General features: G+C 40.2%; 1 protein-coding gene across 1 annotated transcript in view; it reads right to left on the reverse strand.

Annotated features, from left to right (window-relative positions):
* MED27 (mediator complex subunit 27) overlaps positions 1-14,688 on the reverse strand; it is a 426,900-nt gene that overhangs the window by 52,260 nt on the left and 359,952 nt on the right. The window contains exon 5 of the mRNA XM_033961506.1: positions 11,283-11,390. Coding sequence (XP_033817397.1) covers positions 11,283-11,390 — 108 coding nt within the window. The remainder of the gene's footprint in view (positions 1-11,282; positions 11,391-14,688) is intronic.

A 14,688-nucleotide genomic window follows, 5' to 3' on the forward strand; every position in this document is an offset into this window, starting at 1 on the left:
GATGCACTAAAAATGGTCATTAAGACCGTGTGGGTCACCATGGGCCGATTTTTTGGCTGATTTCAAAACAGCGATCGATGTTCAAATGGCTTCCCATGCAAATGAGTTTTGTGGAGGGCAGCTGTAATCTCATCTGATCAATTGTTTTGAAAGCAATTCTTATACATACACAGAACTGGCAGGGGAAGCCCCAAAACAGCCTCCTACTGCTCAGCTGGTTTTTTTTTTTTAATGGCACACACAATACCTGTCCCCATTAAAAAAAAAAAAATGTGCCAGCCCCCCTGACAACTTCCAGCCCCTCCCCCAACAGTCCCCCCCAAAATAAATTGTAGCAGGAAGGATGCCCATTGCCTCCTGCCCCCCAACAAACTGCCCCTCCCTATGCCAGGACCTCACTCCCCGTACTTAGAAAACAAATTGGCAGGAAGGATGCCCACTCCTTCCTGCCTCTGGGTGCCCCCCCCTGCTGAAGCGATACCCCCAAATGCCAGGACCCTCCTGTACCTTCCCCACTCCATGTACTTAGAAAAAAAATCAGCAGGAGAGATGCCAACTCCATTCTGCCTCAGTCTCCCCCACATCCCCAACCCACCCTCTTTCTTAAAGAAGACAGCAGGAGAGATGCCCAGTCCCTCCTGCCCACAGGCCACCTCTCCAAAATGGTGGTGGGGAGGGACCTAAGTTTCAAGTTTCTTTATTTTTGATATACCATTTATCAAATAAGTATCTAAACAGTTTACAATAAAATAGAGATTAAAAAAATAAGGATATAACTTATCTAGAGTTAAAAAGTAAATAAAAAGGGAATTTGAACGGACCAACGCACATAAAATGAAAAGGGAAGACTGAGGGTAAGTTAGTAAATACATCAAAATAGAAATAAAAAGAAAAGAGAGGAGAGAAAATGGAGGGAAAATACATTATGGTAGGGCTAGCTTCAAAAGAAACGTTTGTGTTATTTCAAGATACTTCGAAAAGCTTCATGAGAAAGATTGAAAGAGCTAAGGTTAGAGATTATAAGCATCTTTGAAAAGAAAAGTCTTGAGTTTAGATCTGAATTTTTCTAGAGAGTTTTCTAAATGGAGATCCAATGGGAGGGCATTCCACAGAGAAGGAGCTGTGACTGAGAAGATAGATTTGCGAGTGGTATAAAATAGTTCACGTATTGATGGAATGTTAAGTAGGTTTTGATTATTGGATCGGAGTGTCCTGGAGGAAGTATGTGGGATCAGGAGTTTGTCAATGAAGGCTGGTAGATTGGTGTTTTTTGTTTTGAATGTTAATAGGAGTATTTTATAAGAAAGACGATGAGTAATGGGTAACCAGTGTGCTTTACAAAAAAGAGGAGTGACATGATCATTTTTTTTGCATGATAGATTAATTTAATGGCAGTATTTTGCAAAAGCTGAAGATGACGGATTTCTTTTGGAGTAATGCCATGATAAAGAGCATTACAGTAATCAATGTGTGAAATTACGAGACAGTGAATCAAAATGTTGATAGAGGGAGGGTCTAAAAGAGAAGAAATGGAACAGATGAGCCTTGATTGGCTCAGATGCCCCTCTCACCCCTTAAATACAGCAACTGTTTATACCACCTTTAGCAGAAATAATAGCAACCAAATATTTTCTATAATTCAATATCAGTTTAACTTAGGAAACTGCAAAACTGCTTTAATTCAGGCACATTCTTAGGTTTTAATGTACAAACAATTTGTTTCAGATCTCACATCAGCCATTCAGACAGCAGCTCTTGCTTTTAATTTACCTAAAAAAGGTTTTGCTATGTGTTTTTGCCTCCAGCGCCTCTCTTTGCCTTCCTTATGCGTACCTTTCATTTATCTTGCTATTTCTTATTATATTTCCTATTATTTTCAGTCACATCCTTATTACACTTTCCAAAGGATTTTCTTTTAGCGCTAAAAGTTTATTTAAGTTTGACTATGGCGGTTTAGAAAAATAAAGTTGTTATTATTATTATTATTTCACCTTGCTTGTTAACCACCGGCTGCTGTTTGGTCTTCCTTCCTCCTTTTTTAATACATGAAATATATCTGCTCTGGGCTTCCAGGATGATACTTTTGAATAGCATCCATACCTTATATACATTTTTTACCTTTACAGTTGCTCCTTTAGGTTCCTTTATTACCATTCTCCTCATACTATCTTGGAGAGCAATTTTTAATAAGATATCTAAGTCTGTGTCTGGATGTCTTGAGAAAGACATCCAAAAATTGGGTGGAGAAAATAGCCATTTTCAAAACTGCAAGGTGTCTCATCTTTTTTTTTAATGACCTGCTAGATGTTTTGGAAAACCGTGCAATCCTGGGAAACTTGAGCAGTCCATCAAAGCCTCGAGGCTTGTAGTGCCCTGGACTGGAGTATGTGCTATGATGGACAGCTCGAGTTTTGCAAGCTAAGTGTGCTGTTCCTTTACCAATGCAGGACTTTGACTTTGCACTGTGTTTGTGAATGCACTTTTTGTCAGGAGGGGTGCTCCCTCTACAATGGATTTCTTTCCTTTCACCAGAAGGACTGTGCAGTATAGGATCGCATGAATATGAGCTTTGTGTGCTATGAAGTTGAGGTTTTTTTTAACCAATGAAACAGAACTGAGGTTTTTCGCCATTTCTTTCATTTTTTGTGCGTGTTTGTGTGATTTAACTCTGGTGGTTACAGGAAAGGGTTGTGTGAGTGGGGTGCTCTTGTGGGTTCTCTTGATAGAGTATAATTGTTTGATTTAGTGATTAAGCGTACTCTCTTCCTAATATTGTGGTAATTGAAATCATCCATTGTTATTGTGTTACAAGTTCGTTAGCCTCTCTAATTTCTGATAACATTTCAGTATCTGTCTGTTCATCCTGCTCAGGCAGATGGTAGTTGTGTGAATTCTGCTTCAGAGAAGTACATTCAAATGTTTCATAGCAGGCATAGGTAGTCAAAGGAGGTTGATATTATCTGGGAAATGTGACTCGCAAGCGACAGTTTAGAATTGAGTATGACACCAAGGCTAAGTACTTGGTCCTTGGCTTTAAGGGCTATATTGTTCCAAGACAGGGAAGGCGAAGTTCTTTTTGTGAATCCATAGCAGTTTGGTTTTGGATGTGTTCAATTGCAGTTTGTTTATAGTCATCCAGTCTTTGATTTCAGATAGGCAGTGTTGAAGTTTTGTGATCTGAGTGTCTCGGTTTATTCCAAACGGAAGGTAAAGTTGGATGTCATCAGCAAAGGAGTGTAGCTTGATATCATATTTCGAAGCAATGTCGAGTACTAGTCTGATATATAAGATGAATAGTAGCAGTGATATTAGGGCACCTTGAGGTATGCCATATTTAAGTGACTTGGGTTGTGACATATCAGAGCCAAGTAGCACACTCTGTGATCTTTCTTCTGTCTAAAAGGAGAAGAACCAGAGTAGTGCTTTGTCACAGATACCAATGTTAGCAAGCCTGGCTAAGAGGAGAGTGTGATTGATGGTGTCGAAGACTACACATAAATCTAGGAGAACGAGTAGTACATCTCCTGTGTCTAGGAATTTCCAACAGCCATTGATGATGTCTATAAGGACTGTTTCCATACTGTGGAATTTTCTGAACCCAGATTGGTAGATAGACAGTGCTTTTTGGTTCTCTGCAAAATCTTGTAGCTGTTGTAGGATGACTTTTTCCAGGTCCTTTGATGCAAATGGAAGATTTGAGACTAAAATTGCTCGGTTGATCAGGGTCTGAGTTAGGTTTCTAATAGATTGAACCCAGCTAGCTTTCAGCTCGTAGGTACCACTCTGGTTCATAGAGATTCATTTATTCATGTATTAAAGGAAGAACTGACTGTAGGAAGGCTTCTTTGATTGATTTTAGCAGGCTGGTTGGAAAGGGTCTAGGAGTGAGCCTGAGGGGTGTAATGTGTCTATCATTTTTCTCAGGTCAGCATAGGAGACAGTTTTAAAGTGGTTGAGGGTATCAGTCCCTGATATAGTACCTTGGGTCACATCAATATGAGTGCTTTGCAATGGACTGATCTCCTTGTTTGGGCATGAACCCATTCTTGCTATGGCATTTTGTGATACATCGATAGGAGTGTTTTGCATTGGTTTGGCCTCTGAATCCAGGCTGGAGTGGATTTTAAGTATTTTCTTGTGGAAGAAGGTGGATAATGTTTCACTGTATAGATCTGATTTCAGGGGTTGACCTTTCCCTTAAGAGGGGGTAAAGAAATTTTTTGTCAACACATAGATGCTTCTGGATCTATTTGGGGTTCTTGATAGTAAGTTGGAGTAGTAGGCTTTTTTGTCTCGAGGGTAGCCGATTAGTAGCCATCAAGTAGGATTTTCTTACCTGTCTTTTTGTCAGGTTTTCGGCGAACCACCGGGATGATTTTTGGTGTGGGGTTGATTTGATTTTCTTTGTTTTTGCCAGTCTTTCATAACATGTTTGAACTCCAGTACAAATTGCAATTCCACCCAGGTTGTCTATGGGATTTTTTGCCCATGTCAGAAACTTTATATTGGCCAAACAAAAAGAGCCATTAAAATTCGTATTGCTGAACATCTTAAGAATGAGGCTCCGTTGGTAGAGCACTGGATTCAATTTAATCATTCTTTATCTGATTTTCATTTTTGTGTTCTCAAACAGCTTGTTGTCAACTCTGGGGGGGACATCTCTCGCTTACTTATGTATCAGGAGCAACGGCTGATTTTTACATGGCAAACTGTCATCCCCGTTTCAATAAAAAAATTGAGTGGCTGACTTCCCATTGCGTATATTGTTGTTAGTTGTCTTTCTCTTTGGATTCATTAAAGTTACTTTTGTTTTGGCTTCAATTGCTACTTATTGCCTTGCCTTTTTTCAGTCTCCATACTGTTGGGTGTGGCAGCTGTGTACTCAGCGTTGCTCTTTGCATTTGGTTTTGGCTCCCTGCCTGGTATGATTGCCATTAGTCAGTTTATATTTGTGTTTTATGATATGTTTTTGTTTCTGCTCATGTCAGTGTAGTGTACATTTGTTTTTGTTTTAATTGTTCTCTTCCTCTTGACAAAGATTTCATCGAAACATGGCCTGTGTTGAGTACATTGCTCTGATATTATAGTATTTTTCTGTGATATATACCCTTCAGGGTTTTTTTCTTTGAACTCCTATGTGCCATTTTGAGACTATTTCTTCAAGAGAGTTTCCAAATCTATTGTCAATTTGCCAGTCCCAAGAGAAAAGGATTTGAGATTGATCGAGTCAGGATTGAGAGTTGCCTTGGGCCTGGGATTTGTCCATACTTTGGCTGGTAGATCAAATATGATAAAGTGGTGGTCAGATCATGGTACTGGGATATTAGTGCAATTTGCGATTTTTGGTCTTGTAGTGGAATATCTAAGGTGAAGATCAGGTCTAACAAGTTGCCTGAGTGCACGGGTGAGTTTACCATCTGGATAAAGCCTACATCTGACAGCATTATTGTAAAGTCCAGCAGGGCTTCTGTAACTGCAGGATAGTCTTGAAAGTTGAAATCTCCTAGGACTATTACCTTTTTGTAAAATGCCATTAGTTTACTGATGATAGCCAGTAGTTCTTCAAGAGCTTTAGGCGAGTGGGGTGCACAGTAGATTAGAATTAGTTTTTTTTCTTGGCCTATTCAGAAGATAAGGCATTCTGCACCACAAAACTTCCTAGAATCTCAAGACAATAGATCACTCCAAAGGCTCCAGACCCTTAGTTCTCAAAAGAACATTTATCCCTACCCCCCCCCCAACAGTTTCAGATTCTCCAAACTCCATACAATGGTGTATACTGGTTAAGGGCTTAACAGCCTTAAACACCAATAATATTAGGCAATCTGAGTTGAATCAGTTGTCTTACACAGTGAAGGGATTAAACCTCTCTATTTCCCAGTACTTAATACTTCCTTTAGTAACCGGAGTCAAAAATCCAGTTTGTAATTTTGTTATGTCTTATTGGACCCATGCTTGTTTCTCTTATGGTCTCTTTAATAAAAATGATGTTCAAAAAAAAATTTCACACCACACACAAACTTTCCAGAACAGACCTAGGAACTTTCATTCAGAAGCCCTATCATTTCCTCACCAATTCCTTGTGCTGCCTTAAGTTCTCTGCTTTCCTCTAGCTCATAATAACTGTTCTGGCTCTTTTTTTTTTTTTTTTAAATTATTTATTCATTTTATATTTTACATCAAGTGCACAGAAAGTAACAACATATTAACTTAATACATCACTCGAGAGAGCTGTTATTATGTGTAGCTTCCTGCTACAGACTCTCTCATCTCTATGATCTCCCTCCAGCTCACAGGCTCTGTTCATGAGCATAGCCCTCAGCATTTCCCTCCTATCTCTACGCTAAGTGCTTTCAATTTATTATTATTTTCTTCCTGTTACACAAACATTTTTAAAGCCTTCCTAAAATGCAAATAAGATGGTAATTATCTCATTTGAGAGGGAATATCATTCCAAATGTTCACACTCTTGGTATGAAAAAATTTAATCCCCAATAGATTTTAACTGAATGTTCTTCATAGAAGGAAAGTCTAAATCAAGTCTCCATTCCCTTCTTGAATTCAATCAACTAACAGGGAATATAGGTAGCACACTACATTTTCAGTATTCTGACCATGAAAGCATTTAAAAAAACCAAACATGCTATTTTAAAATATATAAGTGAAGTTACTGTAAGACAATGAAGTCTCTTTAATTTTAATGAGATCAAACTATAAAAGGAATTGCAATAATCCTGTTGTGGAAGCAAAATAGACCAAGCAATAATTCTAAAGCATTGAACTCCTAACAAAGAATGAATAGATTGTAATTGGTGTAAGTTAAACAAGAATTTTTTGGATAATTCATTCATCTGATACTCAAAAGTTATTTTAAAATCTAATACTATCCCCAAAACTTTAGACTTATTTGTTATTTTTAATATCTTGCCAGTATATAGTTTACGTTCTCTAGATACTTTATGTACTTCTTATGGGGAATTTAGGAAACGTCTAAAAACACACTTGTTCCTAAAGCATCTAGACAACTGATCCTCTCTTCTCTCTCCCCTCTATAGCGATTAACTTGTCCTTTTGATCTCTCTCTCCTCAACAATGAATTTCCTGTCCTATTAATTCTCTTTCTTCCTCCCCTCTTAAAGTCAATTCAATTTGTTACCTTTGCTTAATCTTCTGTAAACCGCATAGAACTTCACGGTATTGCGGTATATAAGCTGTTATTATTATTATTACTTCTGAGAAATTCCCAAACCAAACTAATTTTTATTTTTTTAACTTTAGAAAGTTAGCATAAGTCCACTTGTCTACTAAATTTAGGGCTCTTTCTACAAAGGTGTGTTAGGGCCTTGCTGCGCGCGCTAGCCGCTACCGCCTCCTCTTGACCAGGTGGTAGTTTATCGGGTAGCACGTGCTAATCTGGTGCGTGCGCTAAAAACGCTAGCGCACCTTTGTAAAAGGAGCTCTTAATGTATGTTTGAATCTGCTAAAAAAGTTTTGTCAAATGAATCTTACTCTGGACATAAAAGTATCATCTGCATAAGATAAAACAAATGTACCCAATCCTGTCAGAAATTTTCCCAGTGAATTCAAACAAACATTAACCAACAAAGGCAAAATTGGGGATCCTGTGGAACACCACACTCAGATGGTCACACAGAGGATACGCCTCCATTCTTTTTCACACAATATTTCTTGTTTCTAAGGAAACCCTCAAACCTGTTAAAAACAATGCCCTTTTCTCCCATCTCACTAAGCCATGGTAAGGGTCATGGATGGGCCAGCCGAGCCCTGAAACAGATTTGAGTACAGCAAGGACCAGAAGCTAGGACGAGGCACCAGGAGGCAGTAGCTTGCATAATTATAGAAGTGGCTCAGTGGCAAATCAAGTGAGCGGTTGAGAACAGATGGGCCACATCTGTAGATAGAGGATGGCATATCCCGTTTTGAGAAGAAATGCCAGTCCAATATCCCAGAGTTCTGGAGAACTGTTACCAGGAATACAGAAACCCTGAGGGAATTGTTGCAAGTCTATGAGTGGGCCACCATGAAACAACTAATGAACATTACTGTGAAGTACTCAGATAATGGGGACCCCATGAGCTTTGTGTTGGTGGTTTACCCAGAGCCTGTGCAAGAGGTGTAGGGTAAAGAAGAGCAAGTAGCTGAGGAACAGGTTGCTAGCCCAGAGTTTACACTGCCTCAAGAATGCTGTATGATACAACCCAGAGAGTACCAGGGGGTGCAGACCCAGAATCAAAGATATCCAGATGAATGGGAACAGCCAGAGCATTCTTTGCTCATGGAGTTATCAGATAGCGGGATAGTGATTACCTCGGGGTCCTGGGAACAGAAGAACTGGATTTGGAAGGAGCTACAAAGTTCCAGGCAAGGGCATCTCATGAACAGATGGGAGGGTCTGCAAAGATGGCAGCGGAGAATCTGGGAGTGTCAGGAATCGGAATAAGCTGCTCCCAAGGGGTTGATGAACAGTGAAGACCAAAGATTGCAGACCATTGGTGTGATAGGGCCCAGTGCCTACTGTGTTTACATTGCTCTGTTCACATGGGTCTGCTTGAAACAGAATGTGGGCTAGTTGGTGATGTAATGGTGGTCCTAGAAATTCCTAGTAGTGGTTAGGATCCTAGGTGCCCTAGAAGGGTATCACCCTCTACCCTGTGGGCAGGGGTCCCTGGAAAATAACAGGCACTCAGCTTATTAGGATTGAGCTGAGGGAGGGATTTTCTCTCACTGAAGCTGCAGTTATACCCCTGGGCAGCAAGGTGGTAGATAAATCTGCAGGAAATACCTGTCCCAGAATGCCCTGAGCTTTGCAGCTCAGTGCTGAGATACATTAGGGAAGGAATATAGCCCTTCTGAGTCAGAGGAGCAGGTCTCAGTCAGGGAGGAGTACTTCTGTCCAGATGGGAATCATTCAGAGAGGTCCCTGAGAGGCACCCAAAGGAAAGAGAGAGATTTCCATCTTTCCTAGCTGTAGGCTGAAGTCTTGGAAAAGACTGGAGAGTGAATGGGAATATCCAGAGGATGATTGGTCTCTGCTGGGCTATGGTAAGCCAACCTCACATATTGAATACAGTAGAATCCCAGTTAACTGGTATTCAACTAACCAACACAATCAGCTGTCAAAAAAAAAAAAATTGTCTTCTACACTCCTGACCGACAACCTCCAAAATCATTTTTGTGCTCCTGACCCGACAGCCCCCAAAGTCAAGCGCTCTTGACCTGACAAATCCTCTCCCTACCTCCAGTCCTCAATGCATCAGTGGAAAGCCACAAACCCCTCATTTCCTCCCTCCCTCCAGCCTCCGAAGCATTAGCGGCAGTCACAAACTCCCCTCCCTCCAGCCCCCAAAGCAGCAGTGGTAGCCAGTCCTGACAACCCCCCTCCCTTCCTCTGCTCCTGAAGCAGTGGCAGCAGCTGGTCCTGACAATCCCTCCTCCCTCCCTTACTCCATGCAGCAGTGTCAGCATCCTGAACCGCCAACCCCCTCCCTCCCTCCAGTCCCGAAGCAGCAGCGGCCCTGACCCGTCAACCACCCTCCCTCCCTGAACCAGTAGTGGCAGTGGTCTTGACCAATCCCTCCCCCCTCCCTCACTTACTCTAAGCAGCAGCAGTTGGTCAGCAGAGGCAGCACTGTAAACAGGCTGATCACGGCCAGTCCCTGTCAGGGACTTTCCTCTGCTACATCAAAAGTGACACAGCAGAAGGCCCTGATGGGCAGGCCATGAGTAGCCTGTTTATAGCGCTGCCTCTACTGACTGGCTGCTGCTTTGGTAAGTGTGGGGGGGGGGGTTGGTGAGTCAGGACCACTGCCACTGTTGCTTTGGGGATGGAGGGAGGGGGGTTGGGGGTTGGCGGGTCATGACTGCAGCCACTGTGGGTTGCAGGGAGGGAGAGGGTTGGCATATCAGGACCGCTGCCACTTTGGGTAAGTGAGATGGGTCAAGGAAACCAAATCCGTGTGAAGGAAGGGCAGACTCGGGGGGGGGGAGGGGGTGGACCAGAAGTATATATGGTGCGATGATACAGCAGATCCAGCAGAGTGATGGGCAGGGGAGGGATGATGGATGGATGATGGACTAATAAGTGGGGGTAGGGGAGAGAAAGTGACCCAGACAGGTTTCAAATTTATTAAAATTTGATATACCGCTTATAAAAATATTTAAGCGGTGTACATAAATATAAGGTTAAAAATATATAATAAAAGATAATCACAAGAAACAGGACAAACTGATATATATAAATGGGGGTGGGTAAGAGAAAAAAATACATCATAAGGAGGTACATATAGGAGGGGATTAAAATCTTGTCAGAAGGTAGGATCAATTAGAAATTGAAAGCATCCTTAAACAGGAATGTTTTTAGACCTGATTTAAATTGTGTAAGATTGGATTCTTCCCTCAGAAAAGAGGGCAGACTGTTCCATAAGTTAGGGGCAGTAACAGAAAAAATTGATTTCCTGGTTGTATCATATATTATATGTTGAACTGATGGGATCTCCAATAAGTTTTGATTGCTTGAGCACAAAAATAAAATATCTATGAATAAATCCTGGTAATTGTGTCATTCGTGTTTTAAAGGTTAAGAGTAGAATTTTGTAAGTGATTCTATGTGATATGGGGAGCCAGCGTTACATGATCAAATTTAGTAGCTTTGAATAAAAGTTTGATGGTGGTGTTCTGAATTATTTGTAATCACCTGAGTTCTTTTTGGGTGATGCCTTGAAAAAGAGCATTGCAATAATCCAATTGAGATGGAACTGATCATACGAAGCCTATGAAAACATTTTCGTACTGATTTGCTGATGGTAAGATAAGTCAGCATCTAATGCCACGCCCAGTATCTTGATAGTAGTTACTGACTTAATTGTTTCAGAATTCAAACAGAAAGGTGAAACTAGAGTCTCTGACTTGCAAGGGAATCACATCACTTTCGACCAAAAAGGAGGGTGGGAAGGGAGGAACAGATGCTGGACCTACAAGTGCAGGTAGGGGGATGATAGGGAGAGGAAGAGAGTGAGGTGGGAAGGGAGACAAAACTATTTTAGAGTAACGCTCAAGCAACCAGAAACTACAGTTATAAACGTCTTATGAATTTTGATATAAAGCATCATTATGATAGAAAGAGAGAGCTGTGCATAGGTCTTCACTCCCATCAAGGACTGTAATGTGCTAACTCCTTAACCTGTGCTAGAAATGAGACTTAGAACTCTTTTCACAGAAGATTTAAGTTGAGATGTCCTCCCATCCCTTTACAGAGAACTTACTTTGCCATCGTCTGTGTAGATGTTTTCATTATATCCCTTTACTATGGTGCGATCGATGAATAGACTCCGCATTACCACAATCACTTTCAGCACTTTTCCCAAGGTCACCTGTTAAGAACACAAAAAGGTTAATCATGAGAAATTACCCCAGTGGGACTGGAATGAGCCAAAACATAACATAACATAAGATTGTGCTTATTGACCGCGTAAGCAGAAGTTCAACTCGGTTTACAAAAAGTTATAAAAGTAAACATGCCACATGAAATAAGATGATTCATTAAACAGTCAAATATTTAGAAAAAGGTAGGTCTTCAATTGTTTTCTAAAATGGCCATAGGAATTGGTAGTAAGCAACAATATTCGGAATTCGTTGTCATGAATAGCTGCCTGAGATGCCAAAGTATGATTTAAAAATTTCTTACTCCTGCAACCCTGGACAGATGGAAAATTAAACAAAGGTTGAGTTCTTTTACTACGTCTATATGATGCTAAAGAAAATCTTTTGACCAAGTAAGAAGGAGCTGTACCAGAAACAGCCTTGTAACAGAAACAGCCTAGTTTAAACAATACCCGGGCCTCCATTGGCAGAGGCCAAGAGCTTTCAAACAATTATCCAAATTCTCTCACCAAAGATGACAGCCATTCCTTGACTTTTATGGAAAATAATATTTTTTAAAATTTTAAATAAAAGTTTGTTTATGTTTATTAGTATTTATAGACCGCTGTTTGATATATCATCATAGCGGTTTACCTAATACTAAACAAAAAGAAAGGAACTCCATTATCAATAGGAAAGTAAAAATACAAAGAAATAATAAATTACAAAGTAAAATTCTATAAAAATAATAAAACTTAAAATATGATTATAAAAACAGCAACTGCAAATTTCTCTCCCAACAATATGATACTAAAAAAATCCCCTGATTGAGAAGTGGAATTAAGGATATGCCAATCCAAAAAGATGAGTTTTTAACAGACTTCTAAATTTAATATATGAGATTTCAAGTATCTAGCATAATTCAAAGGTTGAGCTAGGGATGTTTCTATCCCCAGAGAGAAGGATCCCAAACCACCATTCAATGGCAGCACCTACAGACCAGGTTTCGGATGCAGATGTTCTAAGCTCCAGAGAAAGCAATAATCTGTATCCTCTAGCTAAGCAATGTTTTTATAATGGCTGGCTCAGATTGGAGAAAGGTTCTAAGCTCTAAGTTATTGGTGTTGGATCTTAATAAGATAAAGCTCAAAGAAGGAAGAGGAAACCTTCAGGCAAAATGAAAGAAAAAATGTCTGCCAGCAGTAAGCCTATTGGCTCATTGACTGTGTTATATGTCACCATGCAGAGGAACTTGGGTCCAATTCCCAGCTCTGGTGTTCTGTCCATGGAACAGCTAGGGCTGAGTATGTTGCAGAGCCAATGTTCACAGCTCCCACCAGAGAAAGAATCACATTCATTATATAATAATAGCAACACTTAATGCAGTGGGTCTCAAACCAATTCTTGGGGCAAATTCATCCATTCAGGTTTTTAGGATATCCGCAAGGAATATGGAATGAGATAGATTTGAATACATTACCTCATTTATATGCAAATCTATCACATGCATATTCATTGTAGATATCCTGAAAACCTGACTGACTGAGTGTGCCCTGAGGACTGGGTGGGGAAACATGGACAAAGAGGGTATTTTTCCAAGCCATTTTTGCAGGTAAAACAGTGCTTTACATGTGGAAATTGGCTTTTACAAAATTAACCATCCAATATGTAGAGAAAAGTATATGCATACATGCATGTAAGTTTACCTACAAGGAGCAAAGCTGTGGCTAGATTGGGGTATTCAATATACAAGCATAAAATAATCCAAAAAGCTTTTGCTAAAGTAATCCCAGAAAGCTTCTGATAAAGTTCCTCACGAGAGGCTCCTGAGAAAATTAAAGTGTCATGGGATAGATGGCAAAGTTCAGTTGTGGATTAGGAATTGGTTATCGGATAGAAAACAGAGAGTAGGGTTAAATGGTCATTTTTCTCAATGGAGGAGAGAAAACAGTGGAGTGCCGCAGGGGTCTGTTCTAGGACTTGTACTATTTAACTTATTTATAAATGATCTGGTAATTGAGATGACGAGTGAGGTGATTAAATTTGCAGATGACACTAAACTGTTCAGGTGTTAAAACGCATGCAGATTGTGAAACATTTCAGGCAGACCTTAGGAAATTGGAAGACTGGGAGTCCAAATGGCAGATGAAATTTAATGTGGACAAATGCAAGGTCATGCACATTGGGAAGAATAACCTGAATCACAGTTACCGGATGTTAGGGTCCACCTTGGGGATTAGCACCCAAGAAAAGGATCTGGGTATCATCATAGACAATACAATGAAACTTTCAGCCCAATGTGCGGCTTTGGCCATAACAGCAAATAGGATGCTAGGAATTATTTAAAAAGGGATGGTTAACAAGACTAAGAATGTTATAATGCCCCATATCGCTCCATGGTGCGACCTCATCTGGAGTATTGCGTTCAATTCTGGTCTCCTTATCTCAAGAATGATATAGTGGCACTAAAAAAGGTTCAAAGAAGAGTAACCAAGATGATAAAGGGAATGGAACTCCTCTCATATGAGGAAAGACTAAAACAGTTAGGGTTCAGCTTGGAAAAGAGATGGCTAAGGGGAGATATGATTAAAGTCTACAAAATCCTGAGTGGAGTAGAACGGGTACAAGTGGATCGATTTTTTGCTCTGTCAAAAATTACAGAGACTAGGGGACACTCGATGAAGTTACAGGAAAATACTCTTAAATCTAATAGGAGGAAATTTTTTTTTTTCACTCAGAGAATAGTTAAGCTCTGGAATGAACTGCCAGAGGTTATGGTAAGAGCGGATAGCGGAGCTGGTTTTAAGAAAGGTTTGGACAAGCTCCTGGAGGAAAAGTCCATAGTCTGTTATTGAGAAAGACATAGGGAAGCCATTGGTTGCCCTGTATTGGTAGCATGGAATATTGCTACTCCTTGGATTTTGGCCAGGTACTAGTGACCTGGATTGGCCCCCGTGAGAAAGGGCTACTGGGATTGATGAACCATTGGTCTGACCCAGTAAGGCTATTCTTATGTTCTTATGAAGCAAAGAGGTGGCATACATTTAAATGCACAGTTTTCAACACTAATTATCAAAGCAGGAGAATGCAACATATTAATATAATAAATGATAGCTAGAAAGGTGGCCAGGGTTGTACCTGTAATTCCATGTGTTACACTCCTCTTTTGTCTTTAGGGGTTGTAACTGATGCCTAGTGCAGCCTTTACCCCTCTCTATGCTAAATAAAAAACAACAACTGTATTTCCCCCCAGTTACTTTCTTTGTATCAAGTTATGGATTTATCATTGTCTGTATTTATTTTTATTAT

Source organism: Geotrypetes seraphini, chromosome 10 (assembly GCF_902459505.1).
Source record: "Geotrypetes seraphini chromosome 10, aGeoSer1.1, whole genome shotgun sequence".
NCBI classification, from domain to species: domain Eukaryota; kingdom Metazoa; phylum Chordata; class Amphibia; order Gymnophiona; family Dermophiidae; genus Geotrypetes; species Geotrypetes seraphini.